Below are 20,826 nucleotides of genomic sequence, written 5' to 3' on the forward strand. Positions count from 1 at the left end.
TTCCAAAATGACTTGTTCTTGACAGTCCCGCAAAGCTCTGGAAAACCCAAGGCTGCGGCTTCTTTGACACTACTGATTTTTATTTTATTTTATTTATTGAAACATTGTTATGCCGCCCCATTCGCCGAAGCCTCGGGGCGGCTGATCCATCTCCTAGTTGCTCTAAATGTTGCAAATAACCCGTGAACAATACTGAAAGCATCCCTCTTAAATCTCGGATATTTTACAGGTTCTATGCTGATTGCTTTCCATACCGCATTTTACTGTTGCCGGTGATTTTATTGATTTTTACAGGGTGTCCCCGCATGAGTTTTGTTCTGCCAAGGTTGAGCACAGGCTAGGCTGAGCTGATCCCGGATTTCCCACTCTGATGACTGGATTCCGGGTTAACGGGAGGCATCTGTAGCGTTGCCAGAAATGGGGTGACGTCATCCAGAGCCGAATTCGTTTGGGCGTGACGTCACGGGGCGAGGACGAGGTAAGTCGTCGACCCACCGGAGCACCTCGTGGTCACGTGGCCTGCAGGACCAATCCCTGAAGTCACGTGCCAGCCCTTTGGCGTCCGACCGCTTCTAAGCAGCGTCCAAAAGGCCCAACTCAAAAAATGGCGGTTCTCGGCCTTTCGCCAGCAAAAAAGATGGCGGTTTTCGCTTCCTATAATGGTACAGGTTCTCTGCCCTTTTTGCAGGCATTACCGGGGCGGAGGCCTCCCTCGTCCCGTATTTCTGGGTTGTGTACATAGATCGTGTGACCCGCGACCTCTAGAGAATACCCGCGGCTTCTCACACTGCCTAAGACGGCTGCTATGTGATTTCGGGGTTTTCCCCCCAACTTGCCTTCTCCCTACTTAACTCATGCCAGGAAGAGAGATGGCGGCGCGAGTCGTCCTGTGTGGTAAAGGCGCGCGGCCCGCTGGTTTCCTTTTCCGCTCCGGTGTCGTTTCCGCTTCCGTTCCGGAGGAAAGCGGAGGCTCCGGTTTGGAAAATGGCAAAGGCGAGCCGCTGTGGGGCGAGGGATGCGGCGGAGCGCGCGCGGTGAGTCGGCGGGCGGCTCGGGCAGGGCCGTGAGCGGCTCCTGGGAGCAGGCTGCCTTGAGAATAACGGCTCTCCCCGCCCAGCGCCCTTCGCGCGGCTTGCACTACAGTGCCCATCACCCCCAGCCCGCACGGCCAGTGCCTTGTCGGTCTCCCCCGGGTGTGCCGGACTGCAGCGCTCATTCTTCCCGGCCAGAGTAGGTAGCGTCAACCTGGTGTCCCTGGGGGGGCGTGGACTGCGAGCCCCACCGCTCGCCCCGAGCGTCGCATTTCCCCCCATCCCGGAGGCGCTCCGCCCGTGTGCCCCGCCGGCGTTCGCGTCTTCCTTGCGCGCTTCGCGTGGGCAGCTCGCCGGCCGCTCGGCGAACGGCGTGCTGGACGAGGTGGGCCCTTGGTCTGGTCCCAGGGGCTCTTCCTAGGCTCTTACGGGGCAATGGGTGGAGAGTTGGAGCCTCACAGGAGGGGACTCGCAGCTTCAGCGAGGACCAAGGCCAAGAGTCGAGCGCTCATTGCTGCGACTGCAGCTGCTAAGTGAGTATTTCAGTATAAAGCCAGGGGGATGTGAATAGCTCTTCCCCACCATGGCCTGGAACCACTTATTTGCTGGTCATGAAGAGGCATCTTGTTTCCTGGGCTTTGTGGCAGAGTCAGTCAGGTTGTAGAAGACCTCTTCCTAATCTCCAAAGTGGCTCCACAAGTTTCTTGCTACTGAAGGCATCAGCACTTTTCCCTTGAGGCTGCCAGTTTGAGTGGAAGAACTTCCTGGCTTATACCCTTCCTTTAGAAAGTCTCTGCCTTGTTCTTTTGTGAGGTTCCTAATAGACTTCCAGCCAGATTACTAAAGGGCCCAAATCTGTGTTGCTTCGTTACTGCTGTGGCACCTTTTGTTTTGACACTAATCCTGGAGGCCTCAGCTCACCCACGAAATCAGCAGCACCCATCATGCAGTTTTCCAGATACTGTTGGACTACAGCTCCCACCATCCTCACCATTGTATGCAGTAGCTAAGGCTACAGTTGCAGTCCAACAACATCTGGTGGGCCATGTGAGATGGGAAGCAGAACGATTTCATCAGGTTTGCTCAAAGAGTCTTTGCTTCCCCCCTCTTCCCCTTCCCTCTTCATTTCCATGACTTTTCATCTGGGAGGGTTGGGCTAGGAATATCCTGTTTTGAATGGTTGTATGTAAGCTATTCCGGGAGACTTTGTGGCTAAGGAGCAGGATACAAATGGTTTAAATGAATAAACAAATGTGCATAGATTTACTTTAACAACAGTGTGATGCTATGTATCACATCTAAAGACTGTTTTGTTCAGTGCAGCTTCTATCTAGGAAAAAAACTTTGGCCTGTGGCCTTAATAAACCTGGAATCTTCCTGTCTCTGTTGTAATGTGTAGGATCCAGAGAAACCTTTTCTTCTTGAGTGGGAGAGTAATGAAATAAGGTTATGCACTTAAATATTTCACGGTGCTGAACAAAGAATCCCTAATAGCCCAATTCTATTCATGTCTTTTCAGAAGGTAACCAAGTTGATTCAGTTGGAACTTGCTCCCAGGTAACTGGGAAAAGATAGTTGGTTTAACATCCTACAATAAACTCAGTAATTCAAAAGTGAATGATTGGAAACCCTATCCTGGAACCAAGTACCATAGTCCCAGGTCAGTTAGGGATTTAAGGGTAAATATTTGGAACTTTGCTTGTGGAAGTGTTTTTCTTTTAAAATACATGTATATTGTGTTGTAAGCCACCCCGAGGTTTCAGCAAGGGGCGGCATAGAACTGTTAATAATAATAATAATAATAATAATAATAATAATATATTTTGAATGTTTTGAAATAAACAGGCACCAGCAATCAGTGAATATAGTTCCGTAGTCAGACTAGCATCCCAAGAGAACTAATGTGGTATAGTGGTGGAGTATATGACTGGGGCCCAGGAGATGTGGATTCTAGTCCCTACTTAGCCATGGAGTTGACTGGGTGACTTTGGGCCAGTCCTAGATTCGAAGCCCAGCCTACCTCACAGGGTTGTTGTTGTGGGGATAAGACGGGGAGGAGGAGGATGTAACCACCTTGGGTTCCTATTATTTTTTAGATTTAGCACTAGAAAGGAAAAAAAGAAGAATATAACTATAATAAGTACGTAAATTAATAAATTACTGAGTAATTGAATCTGCCACAGAAGGTGATGGCACTGAGAGAAGAAGAAGAAGTGTTATACATCAAAAGGACTACCAAGAATGTCTGCATTTGCCAGAGCCACCAGTACAAAGAAATGCTGCTGAGGTGCTGGAAAACCGCTTTCCCAGATGAGGAATTGGCATAGGCAAAGAATAAGAACTGTGTTTCTAAATGAAAATGAGTAGCAGAAATTCTTTCAAGAGCAGCACCAGTACCAGTACATCCTGTTTTGGAGCTGGGCTTCTGCATTTCGAATGACCTGAGGAATCTGAATATCCTCCAAGGACATTTCTATGCATAATCCACTCGGTTCTCTGTCTTTGCAGAGGGAGAGCAAGGGAGCTTTAGTTGGGATGTTTCTGTCCCTGAAGATGCTGCCATGCAAGAAGAGGAGAGCTGTTCCGGCAGATTCGGAAGAAGTGGAGTCGGACCTCTCTTCAGACGTGCCCTCCGTTCAAATGGAGACCACTTCTTCAGGTGGGATTAACCAGCTCCACAGCTTCATGCTGCAAGTCGAGGGACAAAACTGTGCTATGGGTTCATTTTCCTCTCCTTTGCCAGCACCTGCAGGGGACCTGGGAGATGCTGATGGTGAGCTGGTAAAAGGAGCTGCGATTCCGTCTAGAGATGCCCCTCAGAAAGCCTGGCAGGAATCGGCGGAGGCCCCGTCGAGAGGTGGGAAGACCTTTCCAAAGGCAGGATCAGATCTCTGTCCACAGCAAGCTGAGGAGTGTCGAGATGCAAAGTGCTCTCCATCAGCCAAGCTCTTTGTGGACAAGATAGAGCAACACCTGGACTGTGCAGGTAAAACGTCAGTTTGGGTTAAGGCAGTGCTGCAGAGCTCCTAACCTGGATTCTCCTTCATAGGGTTACCTTTCGTCTTCAGCCCTAGAAATACGGGGGAAAAAAATCTAGAACGAGTCATGGCTCCAGCCATTCCAGGGCTGGGGCAAATTGCCCCAGGTAGCAGCACCTGGATGCTGCGCAACACTGCGGCCTTGCGTAAAGGGAGAAGTCTGGGGGAGTGTTTATGCCCCCACACGCCTCTCTTCTGGTGGAGCCTTGGGTCTGGGAGAGCCTTCGACCACCTTGCAGGGAACAGGCAGAGGCAACCGAAGGGGAGACGTGGGGCCAGAAGACCCTTCTGCTGGGCTGTGGGGCTTGGCTGGGGCCAAAAGTTGCAGCCCCATCGAAAACAGCAGTGGCAATACTTGTTTATAAGGTCCAGGCACCTTGACGTGCATGCATGTATGTATTTATTTGGGACACTTATATGCCGCCCCATTTGCAAAGGCCTCGGGGCGGCTTCCGATACAAATAAATAACTATACAATTACATAAAAATGCATAAAAATCTGGAGACATCCCGGCATAAATATAAAATCTATAAATAAATTCAACAATTAAAATGACATTGAAATAAAAAGGTCTTGGCCTTTTATTCAGAATGACATTTGACGATTCTCCCTGCTATACCTCGGCGCCCCTCTAATCTCTGGGTTTCAGCTGGCCTTTTGCCGAAAATGGAGGCTGAATGGGAAGTGGCAGATGACCCCCAGAATGCGAAGGCCCCCAAGCCCCTGCTGAGTGCTGAAGTGCTGCACGAGCTGAAGGAGGAAGCCGAGGAGACGGGGCTTTTCATCCCAGTGGGTGAGTGGAACCACGCCTCCAAACCAGCTCCTAGAATGGAGGCACACTGTGCTCTTGTCACATCAGCAGAGGTGACCCCATGCTTGGAAAAATGGACATGGGAATCTCCTTGTACTGGTTTATTCATTTCATCCCGTCTTTATTCCACCCATTCCTCTAAGGAGGCAGAGTCCTGCCCTTCCCCATTGTATCCTCCCCTCCCACCCATTTTGGTTGTGTGTGTTTGTTTCCGGTTTCTTAGAAGAACGAGAAGAAGGAGGGAAAAGGAAGAGGAGGAAAGCGACGAAGCGGAAGCGGGAAGGGAAATGCCAGGAGGAGGAGGAGGAAGGCCCCTTGGCTTGTGACCTCAAACTGGACGACACCCTCGACCGGACTCTGGAAGACGGTGCGAAACAGCATAACCTGACAGCCGTCAACGTGAGAAACATCCTCCACGTGAGTGCCGCCGGGTGCCGCCGATGCAGTGTGTCCTGTGCGGGCATCACTGCTGAAGGGTGCGGGGGATCCTTTCCTGCTCACCGTCTTGCACAAAAGACAGCCGAAACTGGCATCCCATAAGACAATTAATCCTGGCTGGCTGTGTCACAGGTCCCTGTGGCCAGTCCTTGAAGGCCTGGGGGAAAAGCCAAGCTGCCACCCGATTTGCCAAAACTTCTAAGCTATTTGCGCGGTAACTTTTATTCTTTCGCCTGCTTGGAAACGACACAGTGAATGCTTGTTATTGGGAGCTGGGGAATATAATCAGCCACACCGATAATCTCTGTAGCTGAGGCAGCTCTGACTTAGCGTTGGAATAAGGCAAGCTGCGCACCTTCTCTTCTGTGCTTGTCGCTGCAGGAAGTTATTACGAACGAGCACGTTGTGGCCATGATGAAAGCGGCCATCAGCGAGACGGAAGACATTCCCATGTTTGTAAGTCTCCCTCAGTAGCCAGACTGGAAACGGGCTTGCCACCAAGTCAGGGTGGGTGTATGAGGAGGAGGAGGAGAAGCTGGGATTAAAGTCTGAGCAGTTTGCAATGAAATGACAGCTTTTTGTCATGGGACAAACGCCTGTCAGTGGATACAAGGCCTACTGTCTCTATACTAACTCCAGCATTTAGTTTATTTTTCCCCGTAAAATTTCAGTAGAGCCAAAAAGAGGAAAGCTGGCTACCTAGCACTGAGTATATCAATTTCAGTGAATGCTTATGAGATGCATCTGTGTATGACGCCTTCTAAAAGTTAAACATAAAGTTCCCGAGCAGATGACATAGCCATATAAATGTGTGTTTGTGTGCAGCATCTGTGGACCACAATTCAGATGTTGAAAGTATGGTTGGCTCGTTAATCACAGCACTATAGGAGCCTTTGTCCTTCCGCTGTTGTACTATCAGTCTTCTAGCTGTCAAACCGATGCCAAGAATCCATTTACACTGACCTTAAATCAAGCTGTTAATTCCTGAGGACGTGCCCATTGGTAAAATTATTTATTTATTTTTATGCATAGTATCTCAGGATGGATTACAATCATTAAAACAAACCACAATTAAACACCCATCTTAATATAATAAATAACAATTAACTAAAAATATAAGTGAAATTAAAAGCGACTGTTGAACTTTAAAATTAGTTTTTAAAATTGTTGTTGTTGTTAGTCACGAAGTCGTGTCTGACCCATCGCGACCCCATGGACAACATTCCTCCAGGCCTTCCTGTCCTCCACCATCCCCCGGAGTCCACTTAAGCTCATGCCGACTGCTTCAGTGACTCCATCCAGCCACCTCATCCTCTGCCATCCCCTTCTTCTTTTGCCATCTATTGTTCCCAGCATTAGGCTCTTCTCCAGGGAGTCCTTTCTTCTCATTAGGGGGCCAAAGTATTTGAGTTTCATCTTCAGCATCTGGCCTTCGAAAGAGCAGTCAGAGTTGATCTCCTCTACGACTGACCGGTTTGATCGCCTTGCGGTCCAAGGGACTCGCAGGAGTCTCCTCCAGCACCAGAATTCAAAGGCCTCAATTCTTCGGCGCTCGGCCTTCCTTATGGTCCAACTTTCACAGCCATACATTGCAAAGTTTTTTTAAAATAACAATTAAATAAAAAGGTTTTAACCTGGCACTGGAAAGAATATAAACATGGTGCCAGGTGAACCTCTGGTGCAGTGCAATGTTTCATTACAAGGTTTATCCATGTAATAACCTCTTTCCAGAAGGAGGCACCTATTGGGGCATTGCCAAAGCATACGTGTAAAAGAAGCATTGTTTATTTATTTATTTATCCATTTTATTTAAAACTTTTCTGTACTTCCCACTACCAAATAGCCTTGGGACAAAAAGTGGAGCACAGCATCCATTCTATACATTAAAAGCCCACTTAAAAAGCTCAATCTAAGCCTTAAAATACTGGGGGAAATAAAAAGGTTTTGGCCTGGTGCCAAAAATAATAAAGTCCCAAGGATAAAGCATTAGCTGTTCTACCTCCAGGATCAGAGGCAGTGTGCTTCCGTGTACTAGTTGCTGGGGAACATGGGTGGGAGGCTCCTGGTGCACTCCTGTTATCCAGGCAGCTGGGTGTCCGCTGAGTGAGCAGAAGGTTGGATTTGATGGACCTGTGGTTTGGCCTTACCAGGTTCATTCTTGTGTCCTTATGCGGTATCTCTGACTTTCTCCTTTAGGAGCCAAAAATGACGCGCTCCAAACTGAAGGAAGTGGTGGAGAAGGGAGTGGTGAGTCGGTGTGCGTTTTTGGATTTGTGCCGCCTTGAGCAAGAGACACGGATGGTTTCATGTGGAGGATCTGCATCTTGTTTTTTCTATTGCTGTGACACTATCCAAACAAACAGGAGGTGCCGCTTGCAAAAGCAGCATATAAAACAGGGGATCCGCTTGTTAAAACCCAGCTTGAGAGTTCCCGATCCTGTGGGGTTGCGCTGAGGCCCAATTTTGCTAACCATGGAAGCTTCACAGTAAACAAATGAGCGGGGAAGTAGGATCTGAAGATGTACCTCTCTGCATTAGCTCATAATGCTTTTTGTCTTCCCTCAGGTAATCCCTACCTGGAATATTTCTCCAATCAAGAAGGCAAATGAAATTAAGGTTACTATTGGTAGGGTTTCTGGTGGGTTTGTTAGGCACTGCCCGGTGGAGATCGGGACTTGAGGAACAGTAACAAAGTCTGTCAGTTCTCTCCTTTATTTCTTGACCATCCCCTCCCTCCCCTACATGCATACGGACACATGTCCTGAGGACTAGCAACTTGCTTTGGCTGTCCAATAAAACCGGAGTCCTCAGATTTTGCCAGCACTACTTCAGTGCTGAGTTTGCAGCCTTGTGCTCCCATTTGGTGTATTATTGAAGCTTTGGGGACATGGGTAAGCATGTGGAAGAGGCAAAGTAGCTGTGGCACTGGCCTGCTCTTAATGGGACAGGTGGGCACAGGCCCTGAGATATTGGGGGCCCGTTCTCATCGTTGTCCTCAATAATCCCACCTTTCTGTCTTGTCTTAATCACTGCCTTTCTTCTCTCTCTGCCACAGCCCCCTCAGTTTGTCGATATTCCCCTTGAGGAAGACGACTCTTCTGATGAAGAGTACCAGCCGGAGGAAGAGGAAGAGGATGAGACAGCAGAAGAGGTGTGGCATGACGTTGGCTGGCATGCTGGGAGATGTAGTCCAACACACAACTTTCATCATCCCTTACTGTTGGCTTTGCTGGCTTGGGCTGATGGGATGTGTAGGCTAAGACAGGCTTGGTCCTTCCGTACAGGCCTAATTCTGGGGTCTGGCACTGATACTCTATTTTATTCCCCCTTTTTCATCACATTTCTCTGCAATCATTTTGACTAAGAGGAACTTGCCAGAGCTGCTGACAAAAGAGAGCTGAGAACTTGTGCAAATCCAATTTTAAAAACGGTGTTAAAAAGAGCAGCCAGTAATGGTATCGAATGGTGAAGGGCCTTTACTTCATGGTCAGCATCAATATGGGCCGTACCACTTCTGATTGCAGAGCGGGGAGGCTCGCAGGGTTGCATGCTTCCTACTCCCCGCTTCCAACCATGGAAAACGTCTCCTAAATATAGAATGTTGAGGAACAAGCTAGTTTTCTGACCGCTGCAGTTTCTCTGGGTGGAGGCACGTTTATCTGAGACTCTGCCTGCAGACCGAATTGGTACAGCCTGTCACAGGTTGACCTGTCTTTGTGAGAACTAACCTGAAGGCATGCTAATCAGTTTGTTATCCTCCCTCTGAAGCAGAGACACCTTTTCCCAAAGGTGGTGAGCCAGACCCCAGGGTTAAAAAAAAGCCAAAAAAACCTCCAAACATGCACCCACAGAGTGGGGACCACCACTTAGAAGGCCCCGCTGCTTCAACTCACTGGTTCTGCTTGCAAAGGCTGTTCAGAGCAAAACTGCTTATTGTCCCGAGTGCTCTAAGAAGGGGACACATGGCTCTCCTCTGTCCTTCACTGTTTCTGACAGTTCTGCCATAATGTGCTGTCCCATTGCAGGCACAGGGACATGGTAAAAGGAACTTTGACAGCAGCCGCCCCGCTGGCTCGTTTTCCTTACGCCTCTCTCCTGTTCCCTAGAGTCTGATGGAGAGCGACGTGGAAAGCACCTCCTCGTCTCCCCGGGGAGCCAAGCGCTCTCGGACAAGGCGGTCGCCTGATATGATCGAGACGGATGAGGAAGGAGCGGCCCTGCTGGAGGTAGGACGAGGTCTTCCACGTTACCCCTGGGGAGAAGAGACGCCGCAAGCTGGCTCGTACGCAGCCACGAGGGGGGAAGTCGGTGGGATGAGCCCCTGCTTTGGGGGCTCCAAGGGAAACCCTGCCCACCCAAAGCAAGCTGAGAGAAAGTCTACCCAAAGCTGGGAAGAAGGCGCAGCCAGCATCCCAGTGGATGTGGGAGCCTTGGATAGCCTTTATTCTGAGGGCTGGATCAGCATAATAGCTCAAGGGGCCATGTGACCCGTGCACGGGCCATGCAGCTCCGGGTGCCTTGTGGTATTGGAGCAGGTGTGGGCCATGTTCCTTCCTCAAAAGCTTCCATCTTCCTCAGAGGCTGCCACAAAGAGGAAGGTCAAGATCTCTTCTGGCTGATGCCAGAGTGTAGGACATGGAATAATCAGTTCAAGTTGCAGCAGCCCAGATTCAGGCTGGACATCAGGAAGAGCTTCCTCATTGTCAGAGCAACATGACAGTGGGACCAGCCGCCTGGAGAGGAGGGGGGCTCTCCCACACTGGAGACATTCAGGAGGAAACTGGGCAGCCATCTGAGTGGGATGGTGTGAATAGGTGTCCTGCAACAGCAGGGGGTGGACTTGATGGCCTTCATGGCCCCTTCCAACTCTACTACCCTGTTTCCCTGAAAATAAGCCCTAACTGGAAAATAAGCCCTAGCATGATTTTTCAGGATGCTCGTAATATAAGCCCTACCCCCCAAAATAAGCCCCAATTAAGATTGTCAGCCAGACAGAAGCATTTAGTACATCCATTGCAACACAATTCGGGGTTTGGAGAGTTATGACAGTGTTCCAGAAGAAGATGGCATGACTGTATTTGAATAAATGTAGATTGTTGTACATGAAAATGACATGGCTTCACCTGAAAATAAGCCCTAGTGCATCTTTTGGAGCAAAAATTAATATAAGACCTGGTGTTATTTTCGGGGAAACACAGTATTAATAACGCTTTGAGAAATGACTCTTTCTAAAGCGGTTGTCAAGGGTGGCACAGCTCAAACTACCGTGGTGTTTGAAGGCACATCAGCACTCGCCGTTCATCAAACACCACGGGTCAAAAGCCAGAGGACGGGATGTAGGCAGAGTGGAGATATCCATCGGTCAAGCGGCCCTCTCTGCTTCCACCCACCAGGTCGAGAAGGCCTCCCCGCCTCCCCTTCAGAGGCACATCAGCGCCGAGGTCGTGCCGATGGGGCCGCCGCCGCCCCCCAAGCCAAAGCAGAGCAAGGATAGCAGCTTCATGGAGAAGCTGCATGCCGTGGATGAGGAACTGGCCTCGAGCCCCGTGTGCATGGATGCCTACCAGGTAACGGCACGGGGGCCGCCGAACGGTTTCCCCAGCAGCCGCTGCGGGAGTCTGGGGTGACAGTTTCGGGCGCTGGTATTACAGGAAAGGGGAGAGATACCTCCCACTCCCGTCTCTCCACACAGGCATCACGCAGCATGCCTCCATCACGCTTCCCCTTGCTGGCCGTTTTTCTAACCCAAACAGTCCCAAAGGCTGTAAACTTTCCTCGTAAGGAAGTTGCGCCAACCGCTAGAGCACTTAATATCCCCTTTTATGTACTTTTCCCAAGCCTACAATATCATTTGCAGTTGCAGTGCCCAGAACTCTGCACAGTTTTCTAGCTGGTCAAGCCATAATTTATATTCCTTTTGGCACCAGGTGACAACCTTTTTATTTGCCCGCTATTTTAAGGACTAGGAATTTTAATTGGCTTTTAATACTCACAGTCGCATTTTGATTTTGTCCTTGTCCTTGTCTTTGTTCTTGTTGGTAATGTGTTTCTGTTGCTATCATGCGCATTAATTGTTGTTTTGTTTATCGGTTGTTTTGGTTCTTGTAAGCCATCCTGGAACGATTTGCATATAGGACAGGATATAAATATTTTTAAATGAATAAATTGTGCAAGGGCCTGCCCAGGCTGCTTTGGCATGATGGGCATTACTGACCCAACGCTCCTGGGGGGCACCTGACCAGGGAAAATGGCCCCGACCCCTGTGCCATGACGGCTTTCCCTTCCCCCTCTGGCGTAGGGAAGTCAGTCCAAGCCTCGGGGCCCCTTTTGTCCTCTCCTCTTCCCAGCCTCTGGAGGACAGCTTGATTGCCTTCCGCACCCGGTCCAAGAGGCCCCTGAAGGACGTGCCCCTCGGCCAGTTGGAGGCTGAGCTGCAGGCCCCGGACATCACCCCGGATATGTACGACCCCAACACAGCGGACGATGAAGATTGGAAGAGGTGGCTGGGCGGCCTCATGCACGGAGACGTGGAAAATGAAGGCATGTAGCCGTCTCCGGGTCTCAGAATAGGTTGGCTGGTTGAAGCCCGGGACGTCGTGTGCGGATTTGGCTCTTTCATCCATGCCGTGGCATGTTGTGAGCTTTTTTGGAAGTGGCACCTGTGGGAAAAAATGGTGTTTGAATAGAAAATCCGGTCCAGCAGAAGTCCCCTCAGAAGGGGCTTGCCTCCTCGCTTTGGCTGAGAGATGCTTCTCCTTTCAGATGAGGCGGACGACGACGACGATCCGGAATACAACTTCCTGGAGGATCTGGACGAACCAGACACTGAGGACTTCCGAAATGACCGTGCCGTGAGGATTACAAGTACGTTCTCTTGAATATTCTACCCTGTGGCTGCCTCTGTCTGGGTGAGCAGCTCCGGGGAGTGGAAGAGCCCATTGCTTGATGCCGGCATCCTCTGGGGGCTTCTCGTACACCACCAGACCCTTTGTGCGTTGTGGGGAGGATTGGTAGTTGGCAGCCAAAATTTGGAGGCTGATCGCCGAGGAGACTGAAAATTGACCTTGAAAACAAGCTGAACCTGGCGGCCTTCCGAGGCATTTGAGCCACAGCTCCCAGAATTCCCCTCCAGCAGGGCCATTGACTGGGAATTCTGGGTGTTGCAGTTCAAATATGTCTGGAAGGCATGAGGTTGAGGAAGGTGTTTCTAAAGGAAACATTAGCTGGCTTGCTGCACTAGCAGCTAACCAAATTAGACAAATCCTTCATAAAAAGGTGTTGCAGCATCCAGCAGAATTGAAAGCAAATGTGTGCAAGAACACACAGTTCCAACAGTTTGAGGCAAGTTGTGTTTTCAGAGCAGTGAGTTGCTTAATCGGGTTGTGAACCTGCAGGAATTCCACTTTTTTCTTTTAACTGCACAAAACACCACCTTTCTTCTTTTAGCAATGATTGTTGTGGTGATGGGAGTTGGAAAGACTGGAAATCTGAATGCTGGCTGTTTTTTGTAAATCTTGCAGAGAAGGAAGTGAATGAGCTCATGGAGGAGCTGTTTGAGACGGTAAGACTCTGGGCCGCCCTTGGGGGTTAAGCCTGGGCAAGTCACCAGTCCTCAAGAATCTTGCTGATGTGATGAGGATAGGACTCCTTCACACGGTGTGTGATACCAGGATGGCACCCGCTGCCGCAAATGGTGGGGCAGCCACTAGGTTGGCAGTGTCGGCGACCAGAAGGAAGGGCAAGTTCCATCCTCGGTCGGGGTCGCTCGCGTAGCTGACCTTTCAAGGAGAGGTTGACAACCCATGACTGTGTGGGCCTCCATTAGCTGCGGGGGCTAAACAGAACCCCCCTGTTCAAAGGCAGTCAGTCTCCGAAGCTGAGCAAAGACTGTCTTGCCTTCTCCTTCCGTCATAAGCCCCTGGAGGTGTTTGGTCAGCAGAGTTAGAAACGAGATGCTGTTCTAGGTCAGGAGCACTGAGCTGCGTTCAGCCCAAGAGCGGAATTCATTTTGGGAGTTGCCTTGAACGGGGGACACATGCCAGGGTCGCCTGGGGGAAAGACCAGCCTGTTCTAGCTGGAAGCCGCTCCTGTCAGTCGCTAAGCCCTAGGAGATGCAATTCAGCCCCAGGACAGAGAAAGAACAGCACAGAAAATGGGGAGCCACCGGATGGTTGGTGGCTGGGGCCAAGGGGGGTGTCCTGGCTCTCTGGGGCACCCCTGACGTCCTTCAACTCCTTGCTTGCAAGATGTTTCATGGAGCTGCACCACTCACTTGGGTCCCGCACGTTTCCCTTCAGTTCCAGGATGAGATGGGTTTCCCCAATGTGGAGGACGAAGGCCCGGAAGACGACGACAGCACCGCTGAGGCCCGGCCAAACTTTAACACGCCCCAGGTGCTCAGGTAAGTGCTTCCGGGCTCACCTCGTCCCAGCCGGTCGTGTTGCCAGGGCAGTGCTGGCTCGTAGCAGGCATGGGTTCCCCCGCAAAAACACCTTTTCCAGCAACCATTCCTTCAGGCGGACACCTGGCCCCCAGGCAGAGAGCATCCTGCCACAGCCCTGGTCAGACTTGACCAAACCCAAACCTGGACCGCTCTCTGGGCTCTGTCCAAAGAGGGGCTTTCCCTGACATTTCCTTCCTGAACCTTTAAACTAGACATGCCAAGCACACAGCCTGAGGTCGCTTGCGTGCTGAGCAGCTGGCCTGCCACTCAGCCCCTGAGTTCCCCCAGAATCCCCCACGCCAGGGGGTGGGCAACCCAGAACCCTCCAGATGCTTTGAAGTGCAACGCCATCATCCCTGGCCATGCTGGTTTCAGCTGGTGGGGAGGCGTCAACAAGACATTTGGAAGGCCCGAGTTGCCAGCCTCTGCCGTCGTCCGTTCAGTCTGGTGCGTCTGCACCATGCCCCCTTTTCCTCTGTCCTTTCATCTTCTGAGCGAGGGTGCAGCTTTCCAGTGGCTGCTGCGGGCAAAAACCTCCTCATCTGTGGGGCAGGTTGGCTAAAAGGAAAGCCAACACTGTTTGGGAAAGGAGGCAGATGAAGCGCTGGGCCTTGGCCGCCCTCTCTAGGTTGAGAAGTACTGGAAGGGGGACGGCAAGGACATCTCTGCCCAGCTACAGGATCCGAAAACCAGCATGTGAGTGGCCCTCGCCGCCCCGCTTGCTTGCCGTGTGCGAGAGATGCTCCCAGCCTGTCCCGAGGCAGGGACTCCTCTTCTCCAGGACAGAGCTGCATGCTGTTTGTTCCCGATTCAGTCACTGGCTTTTCCATGTCTGCTGGGCCCCTGGAGAAACACTTCCAGACTGCCAAAGCAGGTCTGATCCAGGTGGCCCACCGGGCTGGCTCTATAGAAGGCCACTTCAAAGGTTCCTGAGACTCTGAACGTATTTCACGTTCCTCTAGTGTCCATCCTCAGTGGCAACGTGGAAATAATGTTTAGCTGCCGCAGGCAAGACCTTCCCACTGAGGCTTGGCACCCTGCCTACAGCGAGGGCCAGACTGGGCAGCTTTACCCGCTGGCATGCTGTGCCCCCGTTGCCTTTGTTCCCATGCCCGTGAAAGTGCTTGTCGATGCTTTTGGCATGGCAGCGGACCTGTCTCTGGGGCTGCGGCAACGCAGCTCGGCGGGCCGAGCCATTTCTGCAGCGTTCTGGAAGAGCGACTGTCGCACAGGGCCGGGGTGGGGCGGTGGGGGCGAAGCGGCCGTAAGCTGCAACCCAGGCGGTCCCTCCGTTCCACCCAGGTTCGAAGAGCCTCTGGCCAACTTGCTGAACGAGCAGCACCGAACGGTCAAGGAGCAGCTGGAGCAGCTGCGCATGAAGAAGTCGGCCGCCAAGCTGCCCCTGGAGGCCGAGAAAGCGAAGCCGCACAATGAGAAGCCCATCCAGGCGCTGATGCTCGACGCCGGGCAGAGGAAGCGGCTCCAGCAGCAAATGCAGCAGGTGCCTGCTGGGAAGGGACGGGCCCCGAGAGGCACTCTGTGGCCGTCATCGGTCCCTCTCGACTTTCTGGCTTTGGGCTTTCCCCTCTTTTCTGGGCCCTGAATGTCTTTCAGCCCGAAGAATGAATTCACCTTCAGAGAGGTCGATGGGGGCAAAGTGGCAGGACCCGAAGTCTCGGCCTATTTTAGTTTATCATTTGTTAAATTTAACTCCCACTTCTTTGCTGCAAGGAACCCCGGGGAGCTTACAGAAGCCTCTCCCTTTTTATCCTCACAACAACCCTGTGAGGTGACCTAGGCTGAGAGTCTGGGACTGGCCCGGAGTCACCCCGTGAACTTCGAGACCAAGAGGACTCAAAACTGGATCTCGCGAGTTCCAGGCCAGCGCACAGGCTGAAAGCTTTTCCTTCTGGGAAGTGAACCTGAGGAGAGACATAATTAGAAGAGGGAAGGGATGGGGGAAAGGCAGCACCAAGGCGAGGAAATATTACTGGCAAGTCTGGATGGCTGGGGAGCAGGGACCAGTTCATGATACGGAGGAGGAAGCCTGGCTAACATGGGTGGGCCCTGAAAGCAAACCTTCGCAATCCCCTCCTCCATAGATTTCAGCGGGTTAATGTATTTTTTAAAAAATCAAATAGCCCTGACATGCAGGATTAAGGTGCTTTGCTCTCAAGAGTCCTGGAGGTATGGTGCAGATATTATACATGTGTGTACATTATACACAATATCGACATTATCAGTATTAAAGCAGCATGCAGTGGGATTGTGAGCTGGCACGAGAGAAATTCTGTTATATGCAATATGCAATCCCTGTGGACTAGAAACTTGACTTTGCAAGGGAGGGAAGGAAAATGTCTTAAACCGCCTGCCTAACTATATCAGACTATTAGGCCTCCCTTTCAAAGCAGAGCTTTTGATAAGCTAATACGCTGCCATCAAGCAATTCCTTACGAAATTTTAATAGCATACTGTTCAAAGATGTCTCTTTTTTAACGAAACGAGTGCTTTTCTCTCTCTTCACAAACACAGTGCCTCTAAATAACCTCCCAGGATTTCTTGGTGGACCACAATTTCACTTTCTTCCTCTTGCAGCACGTGCAGCTTCTGACGCAGGTCCACCTCCTCAGCAGCTCCAATCCCAGCCTGACGGCAGAGGCCGACACCACCCGCCTGTTCCTGGTAAGGGTCGGCCAACGTCTCTTCGAGGCCTGCTTTTGATTGCCCAGAGGGTGGCGGGTTGCCGGGCCAGACAGCTGTATAGCGGGGCTAGGGCGAGGCGTGACTGTCCAGCTCACATTTCCCTAGCCTGGCACCTTGCCCAGCTGGGGGGCATCAACTCCCATCAGCCCCACCCAGAAATCACCCGTGGGCCCGCGGCCTCGCGTTCTTCCCTTCTGTAGACCGAGCTGGACACGTTTGCTCAGAGTGCCACGCTGCTCCGTCAGCCGCTCGGCCACAAGTTCCAGACCTTGTTCCAGCCGTGCAACTTAAGAGAGGCCCTGCAGCTGCTCCAGGACTTCCACTCCCATGTCAAGATCGAATGGAGCCCCCGGAAAGCAGTGAAGAAGAATGGTAGGGCATGTGCTTAGACGTGAGCCGGAAGACACGGTTGCCCTCCCCTCCCCTCCCTTCCCCTCCCCTCCCAGCTCCACGGTCCGAATCTCTCAGGTGCACGGTATGTTTTCATTCCAGCGGACATTGCCATGTCACATCAGAGCAACCAAGCCTGCGTTTGGTCCCCTTGCCGCCTGATTGTTCAATGTTACGGCATTTTTATTACTTCCTAATGTTCGTACCTGGATAGACAAACGTCATGCAGAGTATTAAACGTTCATTTCAAATCATGGTTAATTACACATTATGACAGCTGGGCCAGCAGTGTTAACTCCAGTGGGCCGTGCCCAGCAGCTGCTGCTGGTGGGAAGGATCAGCCAGCGCCGTCCCCCCAAAATGTGCTCTCGAGGGCTGGGGGCCCCCCTCTGGAGCAGCTTTGGAGAGCGCAGAAGAGCGGGAGGAGGGTTCAGTCTGGGGTCATTGACTAGAGCTCTGTGCGTGCTCGAATCCTGCATCTCCAGGTTGGGCTGGAAGCCCCGGAGAGCTGCCGCTGCCAGTCCGTGTTGACAGTTCTGAGCTGGGTGGACTGGGGGGGTGTAACTACGTTATATCCAGCATTGCTCCTGCCTAGGGTAACTCTGAAATGAATGCGGCCGAAGGCTAACATGGCCTGCAGTCCCATTTCGCGTGACCCAAGAAGGCCGCTGTGATGCTCTGGCACAGGAGAGAAAAGGGGATGTATAAGTTCCGCCAGCCAAGCACAACACGCCCGCTCTGGGCGCCCGTTCGCTTCATTTCGTCTCAGTGCGAATTGCAGGACCGACCCGGCGGAACTCGGCAAGCTGCGTTCTGACTCTCAGGGCTGTGCTCTTGACGGGTATCCCGTTTCTCTCCCCTTCCACCCCCCGCTTCCCGTGGATCCTGCCCCAGTGAGCGACTTTGCGTGCCTGCCAAAGCAAGTTGCATGGATCTTGGCCACGAGGAGGGTCTTCATGTATCCGGAGTTGCTGCCCACCTGCTCCCTAAAGGCCAAAACGCCCCGGGACAAGATATTCTTCACAAAAGGAGAGGACAAGTAGGTGTTTGGGATGAGCAGGGCCTGGATGAGGGGCGGGAGGGACCGCCTGGAGGCAGGGAAGGCATCCGAGAAGGCAGAAGAGCCCCCATAAGCCTTTTGGGGGTAGGAACAGGGCACAGTGGCTGTTCCACAAGCCTGGGCAGCCTGCACCGGAGGTCACTTGCACCAAGCCATCAGGCGCTGTCTCCATCTCGCCCTGAAGCATGCAGGGTCTCAGACAAATCCGGACCTCTGGGGTTCCTCAGATGGCCAGGCCCCCTTCCTCTGCCCCCTTTTGGCCTACCAGATGTGGCATGCCCAAGTCCAAACAGGCGTCGTTACTTTATTTTATTTATTTTTATTTATCAAAACATTCTTATGCCGCCCCATTCGCCGAAGCCTCGGGGCGGCTTACAACAATAAGTTAAATAATCGTACTTACAGCGTATCTATCCCACCGTGTTTCCCTCTTGTAAGATGGTTTACAAGGTCCGCCTCTCCATTTTTATCCTCACACTAACCCTGCAAAGCAGGTTAGGTCGAGAGTCAGTGACTGCCACAAATTACCCAGGCCTCCCAAGCCTTAACCACTGCACTACACTGTCTCAAAAATCTGCACCATTCCCCTCACATTTTCCCGTCCCTTTTGCACTCTGAGGCTGTTGACCCGTAGGCTTCGTCTCGGATCCAGCTCTCTGGGTTTCCCAGAAGGCCACGTCCCTTTAGTCCTGACCACCACACATTTGCTGTTTTTCCAGCTTTTCCACAGTTTTTACCCCCCTTCTGAAACATGGGAATATCTCTCCTGGGGCTTCGTTATCAGTCGTGAAAGCTCCGTGCTGTGATGTGCTGGAGTTCTGGCTGCTTTCAGGGCAGTTTTGCCCCTCAAAAGCCCCAAGAACTTCCCTGAAATGAAATCCGACTCTTAGTTTGTCCCATGGGGCTTGCCTTATGCTGGTGGGCAGACCTCCAGGGCCTCTCTGGCTCCCTGCTCCCAGGGGAAGCTGCGGGGGGACCTGGAACACTGTCCCCCTGCTCTGGCCCCTTCCCAGCCAGGCTCCCGGCCGACCCTCCTGCCTCTGCTTCCAGCCTGCTGGCCCTGGGGCTGAAGCACTTTGACGGGACAGAGTTCCCGAAGCCACTGATCAGCAAGTACCTCCTGACAACCAAGACGGCTCACCAGCTGACGGTGCGGATCAAGAACCTCAACATGAACCGGGTCCCTGACAACATCCTCAAGGTGAGTGGCAGCCCGTGTCCAGCAGCTCCCTCTCTGGGGCAGGGATGGCGGTCCGGCCACGGCCCTCCTGTGGACGACGCTTGGCTGCCCTCGGAAGGGCTCGGAGGCAGGGGGAGGACGGTGTGCATGCGCTCGCTCGCTCGCTGGTCTCGCCCCTCCGGGCAGGGCTGGCTGGGGGAAAGGGGGCTGGCGAGCCCCAGCGAGGGCTTTCCTGGCCCCGACGTGGCTCCCGGCCCTTCCCCAGGTGTGGGAGGAAAGGGGCCCTTCCGCACAGAGCGCCCTGCAGTGGCCTGGCCCTCCCCTGCTTGCTGCAGGGCCGTGAAACCCCGGAGACCAGCTTTCCTTTCAGCGAGGCCTTTGGGGGCTCTCTCCCAGGGAGTCGCCAAGGCAAAAGGAACTGGCAAAATGCCAGAGACACTGGCAAAGGCTGGCTCTAAAGTTCTGACCGCCAGCAGGCCTCTGCAGTGGCATTTCAGTGGGGAAAAAGAGCCTCACAGAAGCCAGGAAACTCCCAGAAGGTGGGTGGGTGGGTGGGAAATAGAGGGCCTGGCCCTCTCTCCGCAGCCCAGGAGGGCTTGGATTTGGCCCGTGGGCCTGAGAATCCTGCAATCTGATTTCACGGTAATCATTTTCCACTGGAGGCATTCCCCACCCTCGCCTTTTTTACCCAAGAGTGGCATTCAAGTCTGCTTACAAACCTAATCGGAGCTAGATCGGAACAACAGAGCATATCATGATATTGCAAAACCTGATAAAGTTGCGGCTTAGAAACAAAGCCCGACCCACGGACTCCCTCCCAGGCCAGAGTTTCCGAATAAAGCAAGCCTTGCTCGCTATCGGGAGGTGGCAAGTCTGGGAGACAAGAGGGTGTGGCACAGCCGGGGAGAAATCCCAGGGCCCCGACTGCATGGCGCAGGATACGGATCCCCCTGGCGCTTGGGGAGAAGCGGTCCTCTCTCTGGCTTCCAGCAGAGCCCCTGGCGTGGGCCCAGAGGTGGAAAGCAGGGCCACCGGTGCAAGCCGAGGAGTGGAATCCATGCAGGGGGCCAGGATTAGCGCCACGCCGTTCTCTCTCTCGCAGTACTACAAGTCGACGAAGCAGTTGCCGGTCCTGTCCAAGCTCTGTGAGGAGATCCAGCCCGGTGAGGGGAGACCCCCCGTGGAGCAGGAGGAGCATTGCCTGCCCTTCTGGCTCAAGGTGTGTTGCCTTTTAGCGCGGTGGGGGAGCCCCAGGGTCTAGTCCGGCAGGGCCAGGAAAAGGTGGCTGTCCGAAGCCGTGGGGAGCCCCTGCCAAGCCCCGCGGGCAGTGCCGAGGCCCACGGCCTCCCCAGGAGGAGGCAGGTTCCTCCGTGGGGCGACCTATGGCACCCCCGACATCTCCAGAGCATGCTGGGGGAGGTCTTCTCGCTGGACAGCCCCTGCCTCAAGGGGATTGAGGGCCCCCCTTTCTCTGGGGCAGCCTCCTCTGGTCCCCCTCTTCCCACTGCCTTCCTCCCAGGGCCCCACAACCTACATCTTCTGGTTTTCGCTGATGGTGCCCCTTCCCCACCACCATCGGCGTGGCCTCTAGGCTTCATGAAGTCCTTGAGGAAGGCTGTCACGGGGAGTCGGCTTCCCCCACAGCTCCCTCTCGCTTGCTCGACCGGCGCCAGGCTGGGAGCGAGGCTGTGGCGTCTCCAGCCCTTTCCCTCCCCACCACTGCAGCCAGGC

At 52.8% G+C, this 20,826-nt stretch overlaps 1 protein-coding gene across 3 annotated transcripts in view; it reads left to right on the forward strand.

Moving 5' to 3' along the window:
- The first annotated feature begins 962 nt into the window (after positions 1–962).
- GON4L (gon-4 like) overlaps positions 963–20,826 on the forward strand; it is a 31,614-nt gene continuing 11,750 nt past the window's right edge. Inside the window, exons 1-22 of one of the 3 annotated variants that reach the window (XM_044448666.1) lie at positions 966–1,034; positions 2,551–2,691; positions 3,540–3,690; positions 3,775–4,017; positions 4,720–4,863; positions 5,105–5,298; positions 5,701–5,775; positions 7,516–7,566; positions 7,885–7,935; positions 8,375–8,470; positions 9,426–9,545; positions 10,713–10,886; positions 11,667–11,859; positions 12,082–12,183; positions 12,840–12,880; positions 13,617–13,720; positions 15,065–15,263; positions 16,358–16,444; positions 16,666–16,837; positions 17,750–17,894; positions 18,966–19,116; positions 20,198–20,314. In XM_044448666.1, the coding sequence (XP_044304601.1) occupies positions 3,567–3,690; positions 3,775–4,017; positions 4,720–4,863; positions 5,105–5,298; positions 5,701–5,775; positions 7,516–7,566; positions 7,885–7,935; positions 8,375–8,470; positions 9,426–9,545; positions 10,713–10,886; positions 11,667–11,859; positions 12,082–12,183; positions 12,840–12,880; positions 13,617–13,720; positions 15,065–15,263; positions 16,358–16,444; positions 16,666–16,837; positions 17,750–17,894; positions 18,966–19,116; positions 20,198–20,314 (2,583 nt within the window). In that variant the 5' untranslated portion in view covers positions 966–1,034; positions 2,551–2,691; positions 3,540–3,566. Of the gene's footprint in view, positions 1,035–1,057; positions 1,231–2,550; positions 2,692–3,539; positions 3,691–3,774; positions 4,018–4,719; positions 4,864–5,104; positions 5,299–5,700; positions 5,776–7,515; positions 7,567–7,884; positions 7,936–8,374; positions 8,471–9,425; positions 9,546–10,712; positions 10,887–11,666; positions 11,860–12,081; positions 12,184–12,839; positions 12,881–13,616; positions 13,721–15,064; positions 15,264–16,357; positions 16,445–16,665; positions 16,838–17,749; positions 17,895–18,965; positions 19,117–20,197; positions 20,315–20,826 lie in introns of those variants that run through there. The other 2 variants (XM_044448667.1, XM_044448668.1) reach the window with 2 other exon arrangements.

Source organism: Varanus komodoensis, unplaced genomic scaffold (genome assembly GCF_004798865.1).
Source record: "Varanus komodoensis strain SLA01 unplaced genomic scaffold, ASM479886v1 scaffold55, whole genome shotgun sequence".
Lineage (NCBI taxonomy): Eukaryota > Metazoa > Chordata > Lepidosauria > Squamata > Varanidae > Varanus > Varanus komodoensis.